The 22,619-nt window shown below is 43.9% G+C and overlaps 1 protein-coding gene across 1 annotated transcript in view; it reads right to left on the bottom strand.

Annotated features, from left to right (window-relative positions):
* The window catches only part of SMC1B (structural maintenance of chromosomes 1B), a 197,669-nt gene that overhangs the window by 144,774 nt on the left and 30,276 nt on the right, over window positions 1-22,619 (bottom strand). Inside the window, exons 3-5 of the mRNA XM_073621917.1 lie at window positions 18,733-18,845; window positions 18,445-18,648; window positions 9,415-9,653 (exon numbers count right to left, since the gene is read on the bottom strand). Coding sequence (XP_073478018.1) covers window positions 9,415-9,653; window positions 18,445-18,648; window positions 18,733-18,845 — 556 coding nt within the window. The remainder of the gene's footprint in view (window positions 1-9,414; window positions 9,654-18,444; window positions 18,649-18,732; window positions 18,846-22,619) is intronic.

The raw sequence follows: 22,619 nt of genomic DNA, 5'->3' as shown, positions 1-22,619 counted from the left end.
GGACCCCCCAATAAAACACTGGGGATGGGCCGGGAGCCGGTCTATACCCAAAACTGAACTCAACATTGTAAAGCGGTAACCTGTGAACTAGGCCACACTACAGTCCTCCACAGCACCGAACAGAAGCCTCGGAGGCGAGATTGGGGGGATGTGTATCCTGTCACGGCAAGAGGGGCCTGGTGACAATTTCTCTAGTTAGATGGAGAGCACCAGGTCTCTGGCTTCTTGTGAACCTACCCAATCGTGGGGGTTCAATGTGGATCACTCGTCGAGGTACTTTTGAGGTGGCTCCGGTACTTACAGGAAGTTTTAGTAGGATGTAACGGGCAAGGATGTTGGAAATCCGTGCATCTGATATCCTCATGGGATCAGGTCGTCAATGCAAGGTGGTCAGCCAGTCGTCAGCATCTGCTGGGTTATCAAAGAACCGGATTGCTCCAGCATGTTGGACTCGCAGGCGGCTGGGGTAAAGCATGCTATATTTTATGTTCTTATCCCTGAGCCGTCTACGAACATCGTTGAAGGTTTTCCTCTTCCGCTGCAAATCGGCTGAAAAGTCGGGGAAAAGATGAATGGAGGTGTTACCATAACTGAGTGTGGGATGTTTGCGAGCTTCAGAGAGGATCTTGTCCCTGTCCCGATAATTGAGGAAGCGGACCAGAAAAGGTCGGGGGAGGTTCCCCGGGATGGCGCGGCCGGTGGGCACCCGATGGGCCCTTTCAACCACGTAGGTAGGAGGGACATCTGTGAGGCTCAGGAGATTTTTAAAGAACTCTTCCGCAAATTCAGCTGGGTGGTCCCCTTCCTCTTTCTCAGGTAGCCCCAGGACCCTGACATTATTGCGTCTGAGTCGGTTTTCGGCGTCATCTGATTTTGCAACAAGGGACTGTACCGTGCGCTGCAACTCAGCAATGGAGGAGGCATGCGTGGCGGTAAGATCTTCGGTGGCGGATACTCTGGTCTCAGTTTCAGTCATTCTCCCTCTTATTTTGTCAAGGTCATTCCTGATAAAATTGCACTCCTCAGCAAGATGGTCGATGCGCACAAGCAGTGAGGTTCTACTCCGCTCGATCGCAGCGAGGATCGTGGCTGTACTATCTTGCGACAGCGGGGCCGACTCCTCTGTCGCTGGAACCTCCCCGGGGCCCATCTCCATTTCAGCTAATAAGGCCCGGAGTCGTCCAATCAGTATGGGGTCTGACTGCGGCTAAGAGAGTTGTGGCTGCCGGGGCGATGAGCCGATCCCAGCGGCCCCGGAGTTCTTCTTCCCCTTTCTGGAGGGGGGGGGGGGAACATCTGATGAGTCACTAAAGGGGGCCCCGACAGAGGAGCAACTCGTGCCCAGATCACTGACCAGGAGGCAGAGCAGAGGCAGTCCAGTAAGGGTGGAAAGCAGGGAGTGAAATCAGGAAAGGCCCAAAGCAGGAGGGACCCAGGCAGAAGGATGGCAAAGACACCAGGCCCCTGGGCACCTACACTGGCCCAAACAGGCAGTCCCCACCGGTCAGCACACCAGGCCACCGCAGGGAGATGGATGGATGGTGAGGCAGGTGGGGGCAGCAAGAGCCGCGCTCTTGATTTGAGGCCGGGCCGGCCGCGGCGCACTTCTGTGGGGTAGCCGCTCAGGAAACAGTGCCGTCAGGCAGGCTCCACTAGGCCGCAGCGAGCGCCCCCGGCAGACAATCAGACCAAGCCAGGCAGGTGGGGGGGAAGGCAGGAGGGGGGTGGAACACAGTCTCAAGGACGGATGGCAGTCTCTTACCCCAGGCTGGGATCAGCTCGCTCCGGCCGGGTACAGGTCAGCAAGATGGTGGATGCAGGCCTGAGCAATGCACGGCCCCCCGGATGACCACGGCTGAATCCCCACTCAAGATCCACTCAGGACTCAACAGGGGACAGAGAGGAACAGATTGGCAGGTTGGGTGGTCTTTTTGGGCAGTTGGGTGGGTGGATGGCGAAGGATTGAGTTCAGGATACCCGCAGCTCCTCTCAGACAGTCTCCTCCGGTTAGCACACCAGGCCAAAGCTGGGAGATGGATGGATGATGAGACAGGTGGGGGCAGCAAGATCCGCACACTTGATTTGAGGCCGGGCCGGCCGTGGCACGATCCCGTGGGGTAGCTGCTCAGGAAACAGCGGTGGCAGGCAGGCTTCACTAGGCCGCACTAGGCCGCGGCCGCACTAGGCCGCGGCCGCACTAGGCCGCGGCCGCCGCGAGCGTTCCCAGTGGCACAGCAGGCAATCAGACCACACCAGGCAGGTGGAGGGCAGGCAGGAGGAAGAATAGAACACTGTTTCAAGGACAGATGGCAGTCTGTTACCCCAGGCTGGGATCAGCTCGCTCCGGCCTGGTACAGGTCAGCAAGATGGCGGCCTCCCGGACGACCACGGCAGAATCCCCACTCAAGATCCACTCAGGGCTCAGCAGGGGAAGGAGAGGAACAGATTGGCAGGTTGGCTGGTCTGTTTTTGGCAGTTAGATGCGAGGATGGCGAAGGATTGAATTCAGGATACCCGGAGCTCCTCTCAGACACGTCTGCCGCCGCTCACATCCGGACGCGCCCCAAAGATTTACACTTTAACCACTTCCCTACCTGCCCATAGTAATATGACGTCCTCGGCTTCTCGGCGGCATAGGGGGCGTGCGCCCGGCACGTGACTCGGGAGCCGATGCGCGTGCCCGGCGGCCACGTTGTCCACCAGGCACTAGCGATTGCTGGTGACAGAGCAGGAACATGGATCTGTGTGTGTAAACACACAGATCCATGTCCTGTCAGGGGAGAGGAGACAGATCGCGTGTTCCCAGAATATCGGAACACTGATCAGTCTCCTCCCCTAGTCAGTCCCACCCCCCCAGTTAGAATCACTCCCTAGGTAACATTTAACTCCTTGATCGCACCCTAGTGTTAACTCCTTCCCTGTCAGGGACATTTATACAGTAATCAGTGCATATTTACAGCCATTACTAGTAAAAAAAAAAAAATAATAATAAAAATGCTATAAATCTATCCCCTATTTTGTAGGCGCTATAACTTTTGCGCAAACCAATATACACTTACTGCAATTTTTTTTTACCAAAAATATGTAGAATACATATCGGCCTAAACTGAGGGAAAAAAAGTGTTTTTTTTTTTTTTTTTTTAACCACTTCAGTCCCGGAAGGATTTACCCCCTTTCCTGACCAGAGCACTTTTTGCGATTCGGCACTGCGTCGCTTTAACTGACAACTGCCCAGTCGTGTGACGTTACACCAAAACAAAACTGACGTCCTTTTTTCCCCCACAAATAGAGCTTTCTTTTGGTGGTATTTGATCACCTCTTTGTGGTTTTTATTTTTTGCGCTATAAACAAAAAAAGAGCGACAATTTTGAAAAAAAAAAAAAAGCAATATTTTTTACCCTTTGCTGTAATAAATATCCCCCCAAAAAATATATAAAAAAACTAATATTTTTTCCTCAGTTTAGGCCGATATGTATTCTTCTATATATTTTTGGTAAAAAAAAGAAAAAAAAAAAAAAGAAAATCGCAATAAGCATATTGGTTTGCACAAAAGTTATAGTGTCTACAAAATAGGGGATAGATTTATGGAATTTTTATTATTAATTTTTTTTTTTTTATTTATAATGGCGACGATTTTTATCCTGACTGCGACATTGCGGCTGACACTTCGGACACTATTTTGGGACCATTGTCATTTATACAGCGATCAGTGCTACAAAAATGTACTGATTACTGTGTAAATGACACTGGCAGGGAAGGGGTTAAACACTAGGGGGCGATTAAGGGGTTAAGTGTGTCCTAGGGAGTGATTCTAACTGTGGGGGGATGGGCTCACTACAACATGAAAGAGATCACTGCTCCCGATGACAGGGAGCAGTAGATCTCTGTGGTGTTGCTAGGCAGAACAGGAAAATGCCGCTCCAAGACACGATCGCGGGACACCGCCGGACAAAGGGTCCACAGGACCCGCGGGCACGGTCACGCAGTACGCGGCAGGCACGCGCCCACTAGCCCGCAAATTAAAGGGGACGTACCTGTATGCCCATTTGCCCACCGCTGCCATTGTGCCGACGTATATCGGCGTGCAGAGGTTAAGATTAGGATATTTATTATAGCAAAAAGTAAAAAAAATATTGTGTTTTTTTCAAAATTGACGCTCTTTTTTTTTTTTTTTTTGTTTATAGCGCAAAAAAGAAAAACTGCAGATGTGATCAAATGGCACCAAAAGAAAGCTCTATTTGTGGGGAAAAAAATGATAAAAATTTCATTTGGGTACAGTGTTGCATGACCGCGCAATTGTCATTCAAAATGTTATAGCACTGAAAATTGGCTTGGGAATGAAGGGGGTGAAAATGCCCTGTATTGAAGTGGTTAAAGAGTATGTAAACTCAACATGTCATATGCCTTATATGTGCCTGCTGTACCAAGTACTTGTATAAAAAAAAAACTATTAAAAACTGACCACACTAAGCAGGAGAGCACAGTGTGGTCAGTTCTCTGGCTGGACTGGAAACTCGGTGTGATCTCCTCTAATGATCATATTTGTTCTAACACCCCCCCCCCCCCGCTTTCACTGGGAAGTTCAGTGTGCTGCTGCTTCTCCTCCTTCAACTCTTATGTAGCTGAGAACAGAGGAATGTGATCACTTATAAAAAGGGTGGGGGATTACATATACTTTAAAGGCATTTTAGAAAACTGTGCGCTTCCAACCTTTTTAAAATGGTTTGGAGGAAGGCCCTTTTCTGTTCCATAATGACTGTGCTCTTGTGTGCAAAGCCATCTCCATATAGACATGGTTTGATGTGGAGGAACTCTGTGACCTATAAAGAATCCTGACCTCAACCCTATAGAACACCTCTGGGATTAACCCTTTCATGACTAAGCCTATTTTATTGAAATTTGGTGTTTACAAGTTAAAATCCGTATTTTTTGCTAGAAAATTACTTAGAACCCCCAAACATTATATATATTTTTTTAGCAGAGAATCTAGAGAATAAAATGGCGATTGTTGCAATATTTTTTATCACACGGTATTTGTGCAGCGGTGTTTTAAACGCAAATTTTTGGAAAAGTGACACTTTCATGAATTTTAAAAAATCCAAACAGTAAAGTTACCCCAATTTTTTTGTATAATGTGAAAGATGATGTTACGCCGAGTAAATAGATACCAAACATGTCACCCTTTATAATTGCACGCACTCGTGGAATGGCAGGCAGGAGGAAGAATAGAACACTGTTTCAAGGACAGATGGCAGTCTGTTACCCCAGGCTGGGATCAGCTCGCTCCGGCCTGGTACAGGTCAGCAAGATGGCGGCCTCCCGGACGACCACGGCAGAATCCCCACTCAAGATCCACTCAGGGCTCAGCAGGGGAAGGAGAGGAACAGATTGGCAGGTTGGCTGGTCTGTTTTTGGCAGTTAGATGCGAGGATGGCGAAGGATTGAATTCAGGATACCCGGAGCTCCTCTCAGACACGTCTGCCGCCGCTCACATCCGGACGCGCCCCAAAGATTTACACTTTAACCACTTCCCTACCTGCCCATAGTAATATGACGTCCTCGGCTTCTCGGCGGCATAGGGGGCGTGCGCCCGGCACGTGACTCGGGAGCCGATGCGCGTGCCCGGCGGCCACGTTGTCCACCAGGCACTAGCGATTGCTGGTGACAGAGCAGGAACATGGATCTGTGTGTGTAAACACACAGATCCATGTCCTGTCAGGGGAGAGGAGACAGATCGCGTGTTCCCAGAATATCGGAACACTGATCAGTCTCCTCCCCTAGTCAGTCCCACCCCCCCAGTTAGAATCACTCCCTAGGTAACATTTAACTCCTTGATCGCACCCTAGTGTTAACTCCTTCCCTGTCAGGGACATTTATACAGTAATCAGTGCATATTTACAGCCATTACTAGTAAAAAAAAAAAAATAATAATAATAAAAATGCTATAAATCTATCCCCTATTTTGTAGGCGCTATAACTTTTGCGCAAACCAATATACACTTACTGCAATTTTTTTTTACCAAAAATATGTAGAATACATATCGGCCTAAACTGAGGGAAAAAAAGTGTTTTTTTTTTTTTTTTTTTAACCACTTCAGTCCCGGAAGGATTTACCCCCTTTCCTGACCAGAGCACTTTTTGCGATTCGGCACTGCGTCGCTTTTTTTGCTAGAAAATTACTTAGAACCCCCAAACATTATATATACTTTTTTAGCAGAGAATCTAGAGAATAAAATGGCGATTGTTGCAATATTTTTTATCACACGGTATTTGTGCAGCGGTGTTTTAAACGCAAATTTTTGGAAAAGTGACACTTTCATGAATTTTAAAAAATCCAAACAGTAAAGTTACCCCAATTTTTTTGTATAATGTGAAAGATGATGTTACGCCGAGTAAATAGATACCAAACATGTCACCCTTTATAATTGCACGCACTCGTGGAACTACAGTACCTATGAATTTCCATAGGCGACGCTTTAAAAAATTTTTTACGGTTACCAGGTTTGAGCTACAGAGGAGGTCTAGGGCTAGAATTATTGCTCTCGCTCTGACGATCGCGGCGATACCTCACATGTGTGGTTTGAACACCGTTTACATATGCGGGCGCGACTTCCGTATGCGTTTTCTTCGCTGCGCGACCTCGCGGGGATAGGGGGCACTTTAAAAAATTTTTTTTATTTATTTTTTTTATTTATTTTTGTACTTTATAAATTGTGTTTAAAAAATATATTTTTTTTTTTTTACTTTTATTGCTGTCACAAGCAATGTAAACATCCCTTGTGACAGTAATAGGTGGTGACAGGTACTCTTTATGGAGGGATCGGGGGTCTAAAAGACCCCCGATCCCTCCTTTACACTTCAAAGTATTCAGATCGCCGAAAACGGCGATTCTGAATACTGTGTACTTTTTTAAATTCGGCGCCATTGGCAGCCGAGTAAACGGGAAGTGACGTCATGACGTCGCTTCCGCATTTACAACAAGAAGGCTGGAACGAAGCCGCTCACAGCTTCGTTCCAGCCCGCCCCCAGCCGCCGAAGGCAGCCGAATGGACACCGGGCCTCCCGATCGCACGGGAGGCCCGGTAACAGCGGCGGGATGTCCCCTCCCGCTCCTCCGGTATAACAGCCGAGCGGCTTTGCGCTGCTCTGCTATACAGTGACATGCAATCCTGTATGGTACGCTGCATTGTAGCTCTGGGCTGCGTTGCAGTGTGAATGGGACATTCAGCCCATCTTTGGCTCCTTGGGTGTTTACAAAAGTGATTTTTCCAGTGTTAGCCCAGTTGGGTTTTCATGGCATCCCTGTTTTGGGATACTTAGATGATATACTCTCGAGGGAACAGTTGATGAGGGATTTGTTGGATAACGTAAATTTTTTTCTGTGTCCTTGCGGTGACTGGCGTTTCGCAATGTAGTAAAATGCCGGTCACCGCACATATTGTGAATTTAGCCTAAATGTGGATCAGATGCCTTCTAACAGTTTACTCCAATGCTGAAGGGATAGCCAAAATGCCTGAAGCTCAAATATGTTTATCAAGAGACAAGATTGCTCCAATTAATCAAGTTCCTTGTGCCGACAAGGTTTCTGGAATTCTCAGCCAACCCGACAGACTTGAACTGCCTTAAGAAGTCTCCAAAAGACATGAAGAAAGGAATTTTCTGATTCCAGAGCCGGATTTCTGAGGCACCAAGCCAGCAATAACCAGATCTTTGCTCTCAACCAAATTGGCCTGTCCGCAGAAAGGACCAATTTGTACCATGAGAGAACTCTGCATTGCTTAGGTCTGAAGGGAAATTGGGCAATTGCCTCAAAGTAGCCTACCATCGGCCCCAAGACATACATGCCAAAATGGAGAGTCAGAGTTCTGGTCTGAAGAGTTTGAACTGAAGATTAGAGAGTCTGAATCTTTTCTGGGGAAGGAACACTCTGTCGTGAGATGCATCCAGAGCAGACCCACATACTAAAAGCTATGACTCAGGTCAAGAGATGATTTCTGAAGGTCCGGGATTCACTCAAAACACCAACGTCTGGACCGTCAGAGAAAAGTTGTCTGGCAAAGCCATCACCAACTATTTCCTCGGTGGTATGTTGTCTCTGTCTGGAGAACCCACCCCAGCGTTATATGCAAATACTGGCCTTTTCTGTACCGTTCAAGCTTGTCCCCTCCCCCTCCCTATTAGTCCTTTTATTTGATAGCTAGCCTCAAAGACCAAAAGGGAGACTGAGCTCGCTGTCTTGTACAGGAAAAGTATATTTGCATATAACTTCAACAGGCTTTAAAGCGGTATTAATCCCAAAACTAAAAATTATATACTATAACTTACCAATTACTAGATGTGGTGGCTACACGTTAACGCCAGCTAACAGATGTTTTTCTTTTGCTGAACTGGCCAAGATTCAAACCATCTATGGGCATGCTAAATATACCAAGTCGACCATGCTGATGGGGAAATTGAGCGATTTTCTTTCCTGCATCCTGTGGTTGCAAGGAAGAAAATCTATTACCATCCATGGCCTGCCTTAGTTCCATTCCTGCAAACTGATATAGCTGGAAGAAAGCTTGTTCTTTTTAAAAAAAAAAAAAAACAGACTTATTGGTTGGATCACCAGATGAAAATAGAGGAAAGAAAGCTTAAAAAAGAAACCCAATGCAGACATCACATCTAAAAATTGGTAAGTTGCAGTATAATAAAAGGTTTGCTTTTGGGTTTAATACTACTTTAAAGGAGAAGTATAGCCAAAGATCTTTCCTGAGATCCATTTTCAGCCGACAGCAGACTAAAGTGGAAATCAGAAAAGCTCCCAACTTCACAATCGGGATCCACTCAGATGCCTGGACCGGCAGCTGGCTCAGACTATATATAAGAATATATATTGGCCTAAACTGATCTGTTTTTTAAAAAACATTTTTGGGGATATTTATTATAGCAAAAAGTAAAAAATAGTTTTTTTTTTCAAAATTGTCACTTTTTTTTTTTTCTTTTTTTGTGTATAGCGCAAAAAATAAAAACCGCAGAGGTGATCAAACAGCACCAAAAGAAAGCTCTATTTGTGGAGGAAAAAGGACGCAAATTTAATTTGGGTACAGCATTGCATGACCGCGCAATTACCAGTTAAAACAACGCAGTGCCAAATTGTAAAAAGTGCTCTGGTCAGGAAGGGGGTAAAACCTTCCAGGGCTGAAGTGGTTAAAGGATACCAAAATTCTCACTTGGAGATAAAACTAAAATTTGAATTCTATGTTCCCTGCATTCACAGTAAACTGGGGATGCTTTGCAGAGAACTAAAGGCTATATGCAGGCCCCTTGTGAAATCTGCTTTTAAATATTTTTATTTTTTAAGCAATTTAGGTTTTTATGGCAGGTTATTTAACATACAAAATGATTTCAAAAGTCCATTTAAAACTGCCTTACTTTATTTCTTTTTCAATCTGCTGTAGTTCTCTATTCAGCCTTCCAAAACCTTTTTTTACAGTCTTCAGTTCAGATTCAGTGTCAGCAAGTTGGTCTTTTTGACTGTTGGTTTCCATATGTTTTTCATTTAAGTCTCCATATAAATTCTCCAATTTGTTTTCATTGTAAAAAAGCTGAAAAAGCTGGAGATGTTGTTTACTTTTAAGAAGTTCCTGGCGAAGCCTTTTATAACGATCAGCCTGTATTTAAAAAATAAGAATACATTTATTATATATACATACACACACACACACACACACACAAATCGAATATGTGTATATAGAGACAGTGAGATGAAGAGAGAGGCAATAGTGCTGATTTCAATCCCAATTAAGTCTTTTTTTTTTGAAGTTTTATTTATTGCTTTTTAACATAACAAGTACTAGACACAATGGGCCACACACAAAAAGAACTATTTATATTCCTTCAGCATTGACTCTCTCCTCCATCCAGACTCTCACTCCCAATTAAGTCTTTAAAGCAGAACTTAACTCTCTCAATTAACATTGACTATTTTTAATCCTTATGCTGCTAGCACTAGTAAATAGATAGGGAAATGCATCACATTTACTTGGGGTTTTTTTTACATTCCAGTTACTTCCTGGATTTCAGGCCTAGCCAAATGATGTCATACATCACAGAAGCAGGAAGAAAGGAGAGTGTTCTCAGCCAAGCACACCAACCTGCTTGTATGTCTGAGCTGAGGACTGATGGATTCCAGGGAGTAAATACTGCCATTATTTAAGATGGCCAAGGCCAGAAATGCTAGAGGGTGGTTTCTTGCATTGATTAAATGAAATAATAGCATTTTTGGTTTGCAGTGTTCATATGCAGTGTAGTTTCCCTTTATGTTTAAAGTGGTTTTTAATGCATTATTATAAGTCTATGCCAGCCCCTCTATTAGGGGCTGGCATAGCACACTGTGTAAGTTGTACTTAAAAACGAGCAGTGAAAATACTGCATATCAGCTGTCTTCAGGCCGGTCTCATTACTTGCGACTGCTTTCCAGCTCTGATAGATGTCTTCACATGGCCGCTTGTCTCCTCCGCAGAAGCCACCCATCAGAGCTGGAAAGCGGCGGCGAGTCGCATTACCGGCCTGAAGACAGCTGATATTCAGTATTTACAGCGCTCGTTTTTAAACACAACTTACACATTGTGCTATGCCAGCCTCTAATAGTGAGGCTGACACTTACAAATTTAAGATTTTAATAATAAAATAATAGCGGCGGGAGGCGGGGCCGGAGACAGACAGAGAGGGCGCTGGCAGGAAAGAAGGAGGGGGTGAGAGGAAGAGAAGCGAGCAGAGAGCAGGCAGCCTATCACAGAGGGAGGCACTTTGACCACGGTGATCAGAGCAGAGCTGCCCTGGTTATCGTGGTCTGCTTAGAGGGGGCATACAGGAAGTGGTAGGTTTTAGTTTTTTTTTCTTTACAGTTTAGAGGGGAGCAGATTACATAGCACAGGCGCTGTGCTGTGTAATCCGCTTTAATGGACCAGACTATATATATATTTTTTTTTTTTGGGTTAACAAACGCTTTAATCTAATTTTGTTGAAAAATTTTAAATTTTAAATACAAAATATCAAAAACACCAGACATCGGCCCCGACAATCTGGGGCAAGAACAAAATAAAATAAAGAGAAAAAAAAAAAACCACAACAATAATACATGAAAACAACAAGGGGGTAAAAAGGAACTGAATGGCTCTGCTTAGCAAATATGGTGTCAACAGGCGAAAGTTCAATAATGACTACGCCTGTATGTAATGAGATAATTGCTTACACCAGTGGCAATAATATAGGTGCGTTCCTCTGAATTAATTACGCATAACAAAAAAAGGGGGGGAGAAGAGGAATTGGAGTTTGAGACCAATTCCAAATGAAAGCAATTCATCAAGGAGGAACAGGCAATTAGCAAAAATATATATTTTATTATTAAATAATTCACTTGAACACCAATCAAAAAAATATAGTTTAAAACAAGTACCACCACCTATTCATAAAATAGACAACGTTGTCTTGAACAAACACAGATGGCCACCACATACAAAAACCATGCACACCTCCTATCATGCAAATTTGAGATGATGTCTCCTAGTGGGTCATCTACAGAGAAGCTGATTTTCCTGATGTGTATCAGTATACAAGCTAATTGCAAAATAGAGGGAAAGTGGATGGTAAAACAGCCGTATATAACTCGCGTCCACCGTATGAATGTCAATGAAGTGAGCTGAAAATAACCAACTTGTTGATGGTGCAGTGAAGACTGCAGTCCTGATATGCAAAGTTCACTGTAATCATTCAATACCGTGGGAAACTAATACCATGGGGTAACCGTCGCTGAGGACGTCAGGTGATGAAGCGCGCACAACGGAACTACGCTTACTACGTCACTTCCCTGCAGACGAGTGGGTGGAACACAGGAACATCGCTTTGACCGTCACTTCCCCCATCTCGGTACTTGCATTGGGTACAGTGACTCTGTTTGTATCCAAGTCGGCATCTGATTGCCATCCTACTCCAGTGGTCACTGGGTGGGTGGATAGATTACTATTGGATTTCTTTGTTTTTGGTTTTAAAAGAGTGGTTTTTAAATAAAAGTTTGGTACTTTATCACACCATGGAAGCCCTTCTTTATATTTTGATGCATGAGGGTATTGCCGCATCGTGACCCACCTGGATATACCTGAGACACCTAAGAAAAAGCAGCAGGGAGCAGCAAAGCCTATTTAAAGCACTACAGGCCTGATACCCCTGCAGTGGTTCCGACAGTTGGTGAGTAGGCAATTTGAGGGGGGAGCACAGAAGTCACCAGTCAACTTTGTTCACATGAAAGTCACCCTTGGGAACATTCTGACTTGCTGCCGTGAAAAGCGCATGGGACTACTATACTGTACTGTGCTTCAACCGTTATAATATATGAACTGTGTAAACACTGATGCATGTATATATATATGGTGGATGTAGCCTCTCTTCCTAGGAATTAGCAAACATCACCAGTATATGTTTTCTGCTATATATAGAATATGTCTCCAGCTGCTCTGTAATACTGTTGGATATGGTTATTACTTTAGATATTGGATATCGATCTATTAGTACCATATAGTATATCTATACAGTGTTTCTCTTATATACTTTACATATCATCCTTAACACAGGCTATATGCATTAATGGTTATGATTTATATATACGTCTCCTACCCATTTACAGTAGTATAAAACATCCCCTCCCATACATCATTGAGGGGTAAGAATCTTTACGTATGAGAAAAAAACGTTATGCTAAGCAAACAGGTTTTCAGGTAGTGCCGTTCTATCCCTAAGTTTTCATAAATAATACCATGGGGGGAAGTTCCTGTATAGAGAGCTGTAGATACTGGAGAAATGGAGCAGGCTCAATTATATAACTGTATTGGTCAAATCATCAGTGCTTTAAGGGAGGACAATGCTTGGAGATAAATGCAGCAATCCCGTGCATGGGATGTATAAGGTAAGATCTCACCCCTGTGTAGACACTGGAACGTGACACCGATCAGAAAGAGGAGCCGAATCTTGCTCGTGCCATTTCCAGGCAGCTAGTCAAGTTATCTTCCTTCCACATACAGGGTATTGCCAGCGAGGTCCGGTTGGTAACGCTCCGGGAACGTTGTGTTAAATTGGAAGGTGCAGTATTTAGTGCAGTGCATACAATCATCCAGTTCCCGGGCTTGTTTTGAAAACACTCCCAGAGGTCCAGGCATAATACCCAGGGCTTGTGGGTGGGTCTGTGAGAACACTATGAGAAGTGTGATGGCATCATGCTGACGCGTTTCATCCGTCACTCGGATTTCTTCAGAGCATGCGCTGTAGCCGAGACAGTCACCTTATATAGCCTAGACGCTGAACCACGTAAATACGTAGGCATCTGGCAACAGCGCAACTAGTTGACAGCCATACACACAGAAAGTATATATATCTAAATATATCTAAAGTATATCTCAATCCGTGTGAATATGGCTAAAAGCAATAGAAACAGTCAATAAAACACTGTCAGAACCTCATTATCTCCATCCCCGATAAACGTAAAAGTAAGATGCAATGGTACCAAACTAGCCAGAGCCCGCATGTACAAAAAAAAAAAAAAAAAAAAAAGGGGCAGAAGGGAGAGACGAAAACTATACAAGAATGGAAAGAGTTGTCTAGTGCTAGAATTATTGCTCTCGCTTTAAAGCAGAACTCCGGGATTTTCAAAAAATCCCCCATTAGTACACCCCCCCCCCACATAAAACACTAAACAGTTATTACATTCGTGAAATTTCTTATCGTTTAAGAGATATGACCGATTTAAATTTTCAGGAAGTCAGCTTTGTGATTCAAAAAATGCATCATCTTTTCTGGCAGGGAGGATCTCTTAGAGCAGTGATTGCATTATATCTCTCTCTAACTGTAATCAGACGAGGAGGAGAGGAGGAGGACACCTCCTCCACGGGCGGCACAGACCGGGGGCTGCAAGACCCCTTCCGCCCACATGTCTGCTCCCTCCCTGCTCTTTCAGAGGACTACAAGGGGGGTGTGTCAGACCGCTGGCTGAGCTTAGGAGAGGGATAGAAGCCAGCGGTCTTATGAACAGGATGCCAGCAGGCAATAACATTTTTTCAGCAAGTTCAGTAGCCCATTACAGAGGAACTACAGAGCTCAGAACATGGATGGCAAAGTGGATGAAGGTAGGAGATCAGCAACAAGGACATAGAAAAAAATTTTGCCCGGAGTTCTGCTTTAATGTTCACGGTGATACCTCACATGTGTGGTGCGAATGCCATTTACATATGCAGGCGCAACCTACGTACGCGTTCGCTTCTGCGTGCGAGCACGGGGGCACTTTAAAAAAAATAAAAAAATTATTATTTATTTTTTCACTGTCTTTTTTTTTATCACATTCATTTCTATTAAAAAGAAATGTAAACATCCCTTGTAATAGATATAAAGCATGACAGGTCCTCTTTTTGGGGAGATCTGGGGTCAATAAGACCCCAGATATCTCCTCTACCCTGAAAAGCATGACACTATGCACCATTCTCTGTCAACACTAAAGACCCCCACCCCTCCCCTCAGTCATTCAGTAATATAGTGCCTAAACCTCACTGGCCAGTAAAGGCTTGGGCATTTGGAAACCTAATGGTGTGCGTAGGGTCAGCACAAAGGCAGAGGATTATGTACATAATCATTTCGCTGGAACTCCGAATTCCATAGGCACAAATATCACTTGGTCTTGTTAAGCATATAAAGCTTTTCTTTTTATTAGTATAAGGTTAAAAACACTTACAATTGTATGCTTAACTATTACATTCATTTTTAGTAACATGCCATTGATGCAGTGTTATAAGTAGGGTTGCACTGATACCATTTTTATCAAGACCAAGTACAAGTACCGATACTTTTTACAAGTACTCGCTGATACCCATTACCGATACTTTTTTAAATGTCATGTGACAGTAGCACTGATGGGCACTCATAGATGGCACTGATATGCAGCACTGATAGGTGGCACTGATATGCTGACACTGACTGATGGGCACTGATATGCTGGCTCTGATAGGCGGCATTTATGGGCACTGATAGGTGCAACGAAATGATGAGAGAGACAATCAATAACAGTCAAACTTCAAACTTTCCCTAGTATACAAGTGTTGCAACGCCCATCTTGGTACACCCTGCACTCGGCCTCAGTAAGCAAGCAGTTAGAAGGCAGCAGCGAACATCTTGTTACACCCAGCCCATATAGTTAGTGAACTATATGGGCTGGGTGTAACAAGATGTCCGCTGCCACCTTGTGACTGCAGGCTTACTGAGGCCAAGTGCAGGGTGTACCAAGATGGGCGTCGTGCTGCTCAATCTCGACGGAGACTGGGGCTGTCACTTCCGTTAACGAATGCGATGGCCCAGGTCACAGATTCTGACGGCTGCGAGTGCGACCCACACCCCTGCCAGCTTACCTTCCGCTGATGCCAGCTCAGGACTCGCTCTCCACTGCCAGGACTCGCTCTCTGCTCCGCCCACTGACTTCCAGGAGCTGCCTCTTCATACAAAAGGTATCGGGTCAGGCATTGGTAGCATTTGCTTGAGTACAAGTACTCGGGCAAATACTTGGTATCGGTGCAACCCTAGTTATAAGCATCTAATCTCCAACCATATAATAAAGACATGTTTCTTTACTTGTCATAATAAAACTTGTAATTAAAGCAGCCAATGCATTTCAGGAGTTATACCGACCCACTTAACCACTTGCCGACCAGTCATTTTACTGCGGCAGCTATACGTCGGCTTGTGGGATCGGGATAGCACTGCGGGGGTGCCGATGTTAATGGCCGATGATTGCGATGACCGCCAGCCATGAGTGATCGCGGGCACGAGAGGCAAAACACGGAAGTGTGTGTAAACACACAAATCCCTGTTCTGCTCTGTGAGGAGTGACAGATCGTGTGTTCCTAATAGCTAGGAACCACGATCTGTCATTTCCTCTAGTCAGTCCCCTCTGCCTTCAGTTAGAATCACATAGCAGGGAACACAGTTAACCCCTTGATCGCTACCTAGTGTTAACCCCTTCCCTGCCAGTGACATTTTTACAGTAATCAGTTCCTTTTTTTTAGCACCGATCACTGTATAAATGCCAACAATCCCAAAAATGTGTCAAAACGTCGCAGTCCTGATAAAAATCGTAGATCAGTTCCTTTTTTTTAGCACCGATCACTGTATAAATGCCAACAATCCCAAAAATGTGTCAAAACGTCGCAGTCCTGATAAAAATCGTAGATCGCCGCCATTACTAGTAAAAAAATAAATAATAAAAACGCTGTAAACCTATCCCCTATTTTGTAGACGCTATAACTTTTGCGCAAACCAATCAATATACGTTTATTGCGACTTTTTTACCAAAAACATATAGAAGAATACATATCTGCCTAAACTGAGAAAAAAAATTAGCTTTTTTTTTTTTAAAAAAAGGGGGATATTTATTATAGCAAAAAGTACAAAATATTGTGTTTTTTTCAAAATGTTATGTTTATAGTGCAAAGAATAAAAAACACAGAGGCGATCAAATACCACCAAAAGGTGGACCTGATCAAACGGTCCATTCATCCCTATGAACCAGCAGGTGTAAACAAGCGTGTCTATCTCCGATCTGAACCGGTCCACTAAAAACAAATGAATGGGGATTCCTTCTCCGTATAGGCAGATTGGATCGAAGTAGTCAGGTGTAAACTTACAGTAGAGTCTGTTTACACTCAGTCGCCCATAGAGCGATCTGCAGAAACTGAATAGACACAGACCTGTCATATACCCGCTCTGATTAGCAGGGGATCTGTGAGCGAATCCCCTGCTGATCAGAATGGAGTCCGGTGCCTTTCTCTTTTACTTTAAAAGGTTGTCTATCCTGAGAAGCCTGTCAAAGATTGTTCATGAAAGCCACCTCTACAGAAAATAATTCTGTTGGACACGATCCCTTATTTAGCCTTGACTGCAGCACATCTCCACTGTAACCTACTGAAAAAAAAAAACAAACACAAATAGCACAGTAAATACCAACATTGCTTGTGAGACCCCTGGCCATGAATGGATTAACAACAGTTTAACCCTTTCATGACTAAGCCTATTTTTGAAATTTGGTGTTTACAAGTTAAAATCCGTATTTTTTGCTAGAAAATTACTTAGAACCCTCCAACATTATATATAATTAATATATATATATATATATATATATATATATATATATATATATATATATATTCTAGAGAATATGTCACACGGTATTTGTGCAGTGGTGTTTTAAACGCAAATTTTTGGGAAAAGGGAAACTTTCATGAATTTTTAAAAATCCAAACAGTAACGTTACTCCAATTTTTTTGTATAATGTGAAAGATGATGTTACGCCGAGTAAATAGATACCAAACATGTCACGTTTTATAATTGTACGCACTCGTGGAATGGCGACAAACTACGGTACCTAAGAATTTCCATAGGCGACGCCTTAAATTTTTTTTACGGTTACCAGGTTAAGAGTTACAGAGGTCGTCTAGTGCTAGAATTATTGCTCTCGCTCTGACGATCGCGGCGATACCTCACGTGTGATTTGAACACCGTTTACATATGCAGGTGCGACTTCCGTATGCGTTTTCTTTGCTGCACGAGCTTGCGAGGACAGGGGCGCTTTAAAAAAAAATTTTCTTATTTATTTTATTTAATTATTTATAAATTGTGTTTAAAAAAAAATAAAAAAAAATTTGATGACTTTTATTGCTGTCACAAGGAATGTAAACATCCCTTGTGACAGTAATAGGTGGTGACAGGTACTCTTTATGCACTTCAAAGTATTCAGATCGCCGAAAACGGCGATTCTGAATACTGTGTATTTTTTTTTTTTTTAAACCGGCGCCATTGGCAGCCGAGTAAACGGGAAGTGACATCATGACGTCGCTTCCGTGTTTACGATTAGGAGGCTGGAACGAAGCTGCCCACGGCTTCGTTCCAGCCCGCCCCCAGCTGCCGGAGGCAGCCGATTGGTCACCGGGCCTCCCGATCGAACAGGAGGCCCGGTAAGAGCGGGGGGAGGGGGGGACGTCCCCTCCTCCGGTATAACAGCCGAGCGGCTTTTAGCCGCATCGGTTGTTATACTCGGATAGCCGATCGCCCGCTCTAAACGACGGTACCGGGATGATGCCTGCAGCTGCGGGCATCATCCTGGTATTACCCCGGAAAGTCGAGTATGCACATCTGCGTACACTCGGCGGGAAGGGGTTTTTTAACATGAAAATTCCTCCATTCAGGCCTTGCCATTACTCCCTAAGAAAATAGGACATTTACCATTCAGTAACTACATTAATTAATTGACCCAGTCTGCAGGAAAGATACAAAAAGGTCCTGATGCCTGTTTCAGGGAAGAGTGGGTAGATAACAAACATCTCCCTTTTTTTTTGGAAAGGTTTTCTAATCTTTAAACAGACACCCAGTACTGACCTCTTCTTTCTCTATCTTGGCATGCTTTCTTTCGAATGCCACATTTTTCCTCTTATTATAACAGAACTGTGCATCTTCCTCGGCCTGTAACATTTTTTTTTTCTTTTGGTCATATTCTTCTGCTAGTTCTGATGAGTTGCTTATTTGTTCAAAAAGTTGGGTTCTTTCTTTAGGTTTCTTCACTGCAATTGATTCCACCTCACCCTGGTGAAACAAAACAGATAAATCAAATAGCTGCTTCTATAAACAACGTTGATATTGAACATCAGGCAGAATACATTGATTTACCTGGAATATGAGGCAATTTCTGGCCTTTGAAATTATTCCAATTTTTTCAAGCTCCAGAACATACGCTGAACGTCCTATTGGTGTGTCATTAAGTCGATATTCTGTAGAGCCCCCTGGCAATTTTGTTAAATATAAAGCACAAAAAGGTCAGTTGTGGAAGCATAAACTGTTTATTTCCTACAGCTTCTAGTGATTAAAGTGGTTCTAAAAGGCAAAAGGTTTTCTTTACCTTAATGCATTCCCTGTATGCAAAGGTAAAAAAAAGTCACTACTTTTTCTGCCTATCCGACCCCCCATAACACTTACCTGAGACCACTCATGATCCAGCTGCCCCTGCTGGCAGATGTGCTCTCCTCTCTTACTGGATTCACAGGCTTCATTGAAAGCAGAGAGAGCCATAGGCTCCTGTTGCTGTCAGTGAAAACTTGTGAGAAGGGAAGACAGGGTTTGACTGTGCCGTGTCTATAGCTGCACACAGCCTGGCTCAGGAGTGTGCCCGCACATGTGCCCCCATAGCACAGGGCATTCTATGGGGGCACTTGGAAGAAGAGGCAGTGGGGGACTGCTGAACAGGTAAGGGACCACTCTTAGAGTGCCATCATCCCAAAATGATAGGAAGTTGTAGATAAGGGGACCTAAGAACTGAGCAATCAAAGACCACTGATCGCTCAGTTATTGGTCCTCAGTGACGTCAACGACTCTGCTGTGCTCCCTCACTGACTGGCTGAGGTTCTCAATAGCATGCTGAGAGGCCAAGCCAGCTGCTGGTCAGGCACCTGAATGGATTCAGACAAATGACATCAGCCAGGTAAATATGGGTCACAGGAGTGCAGAATTGAGTGCACTCCTGTGACCCACACGAGAAAAGAGCTTTGCCCTCATTGCCCCATTAAATATGGCACTAAAAAATATATATATCCAAAAAGTGTATTTAAACATAATTTCTTAACCTCTTGCCGACCACACAATGCATATACACAGTTGCAGGAATAGTTGGCGTTAACTTCCAGTTGCTGCACTTATGTGTACACAGTGGCCTGAGATTATGTGCTGAAAGTGTTCTCCCAGCAAACTGACAGCCCTCGGTAACAGTAGTGCAGGCCCCTGATCATGTGACCGCTGTAAGAGCCAGACACAGATCACATGATAAAGAAGCTGCACAGCCACCTGTAAGCATGAAGAAAATACATCAAAAGGATTTGTTGATTTAAAAACGTCATAAATAAGTGTTAATGGCAGGAGTATCAACAGTCAATCAATCTCTACACTCTATCCAAAAGGTTTTCTTTTGTTTTCGATACATACAGTGGGGACGCAAAGTATTCAGACCCCCTTAAATTTTTCACTCTTTGTTATATTGCAGCCATTTGCTAAAATCATTTCAGTTCATTTTTTTCCTCATTAATGTACACACAGCACCCCATATTGACAGAAAAAAAACAGAATTGTTGACATTTTTGCAGATTTATTAAAAAAGAAAAAATGAAATATTACATGGTCCTAAGTATTCAGACCCTTTGCTCAGTATTTAGTAGAAGCACCCTTTTGATCTAATACAGCCATGAGTCTTTTTGGGAAAGATGCAACAAGTTTTTCACACCTGGATTTGGGGATCCTCTGCCATTCCTCCTTGCAGATCCTCTCCAGTTCTGTCAGGTTGGATGGTAAAAGTTGGTGGACAGCCATTTTTAGGTCTCTCCAGAGATGCTCAATTGGGTTTAAGTCAGGGCTCTAGCTGGGCCATTCAAGAACAGTCACGGAGTTGTTGTGAAGCCGCTCCTTCGTTATTTTAGCTGTGTGCTTAGGGTCATTGTCTTGTTGGAAGGTAAACCTTCGGCCCAGTCTGAGGTCCTGAGCACTCTAGAGAAGGTTTTCGTCCAGGATATCCCTGTACTTGGCCGCATTCATCTTTCCCTCGATTGCAACCAGTCGTCCTGTCCCTGTAGCTGAAAAACAGCTCCACAGCATGATGCTGCCACCACTATGCTTCACTGTTGGGACTGTATTGGACAGGTGATGAGCAGTGCCTGGTTTTCTCCACACATAACGCTTAGAATTAAGGCCAAAAAGTTCTATCTTGGTCTCATCAGACCAGAGAATCTTATTTCTCACCATCTTGGAGTCCTTCAGGTGTTTTTTTTTAGCAAACTCCATGTGGGCTTTCATGTGTCTTGCACTGAGGAGAGGCTCCCGTCGGGCCACTCTGTCATAAGGCCCTGACTGGTGGAGGGCTGCAGTGATGGTTGCCTTTCTACAACTTTCTCCCATCCCCCGACTGCATCTCTGGAGCTCAGCCACCTTTGGGTTCTTTACCTCTCTCACCAAGGCTCTTCTCCCCCGATAGCTCAGTTTGGCCAGACGGCCAGCTCTAGGAAGGGTTCTGGTCTTCCATTTAAGGATTATGGAGGCCACTGTGCTCTTAGGAACCTTAAGCGCAGCAGAAATCTCTTTCTGTAACCTTGGCCAGATCTGTGCCTTGCCACAATTCTGTCTCTGAGCTCTTCAGGCAGTTCCTTTGACCTCATGATTCTCATTTGCTCTGACATGCACTGTGAGCTATAAGGTCTTATATAGACAGGTGTGTGGCTTTCCTAATCAAGTCCAATCAGTATAATCAAACACAGCTGGACTCAAATGAAGGTGTAGAACCATCTCAAGGATGATCAGAAGAAATGGACAGCACCTGAGTTAAATATACGAGTGTCACACAAGGGGTCTGAATACTTAGGACCATGTGATATTTCAGTTTTTCTTTTTTAATAAATCTGCAAAAATGTCAACAATTCTGTGTTTTTCTGTCAATATGGGGTGCTGTGTGTACATTAAAGAGGAAAAAAAATTAACTTAAATGATTTTAGCAAATGGCTGCAATATAACAGAGTGAAAAATGTAAGGGGGTCTGATTACTTTCCGTCCCCACTGTGTGTATGTATGTATGTATATATATATATATATATATATATATATATATATATATATATAATTTTTCAAACTGCTCATTTCGAAAAAAAAAAAAAAAAATACTTTTCATGTGGGTCACAGTAGTGCACTATATTCAGCTGCCAGTGGGCTAAAGTGTGTTGTCAGCTGTTGTCACTCAGCCAGTCTAGAATCTTGAGGGATCCCGACTTTAATGTCAGGATCCACTCAGATGCCTGAGCAGCAGCTGGCTCAGCCTCTTAGCACAAGCAGACAAAATAGCAAGCGCACAGGATATGAGCAGACAATTAAAAATTGTCAGTCCAAATATAGTTCATTAAAAAGACTATTAAGATTGATATAGAAGCCTGTCCAAAGGCAGGCGTCCAATAAAGAGAGGAACACTTAGGGCAGAAGCTCTTTTAAGAGTGAAGCCGACTCCGTTACACTGGTACAAGGAAGAAACAGAAAAGCGCCTCTAAGTGTAATATTTAATGAAGAGCACGCTCACATGGAGGATAAATAAAATAGGCTCATCTGTCAACATAAACTCCCAGTAAATATAGTCCTCAACGCCCCAGATTTGTGTATGTAGGAACCGCGGTGTGACAAGGAGATGTCGGCAAGGATCTGTGTCGTTCCGGGTATCGGTAAATGGAAGGCAGCATGGAGAACAGTGCCCACGATGGTGTGCAACGTCACAAAAAGTGAGGGAAACACAATGCGTTTCAGAGCATGCACGCTCCTTTCTCAAATGCTCTACGCTCCCTTCCACCCACCAATACCCAGAACGACACGGATCCTTGCCGGCATCTCCCCGTCACACCGTGGTTCCTACATACAGTTGTGCTCATAAGTTTACATACCCTGGCAGAATTTATGATTTCTTGGCCATTTTTCAAGAATATGAATAACACAAAAACTTTTCTTTCACTCATGGTTAGTGTTTGGCTGAAGCTATTTATTAT

Source organism: Aquarana catesbeiana, linkage group LG03, assembly GCF_042186555.1.
Source record: "Aquarana catesbeiana isolate 2022-GZ linkage group LG03, ASM4218655v1, whole genome shotgun sequence".
NCBI classification, from domain to species: domain Eukaryota; kingdom Metazoa; phylum Chordata; class Amphibia; order Anura; family Ranidae; genus Aquarana; species Aquarana catesbeiana.
This window is presented reverse-complemented; position numbering and strand designations above follow the sequence as displayed.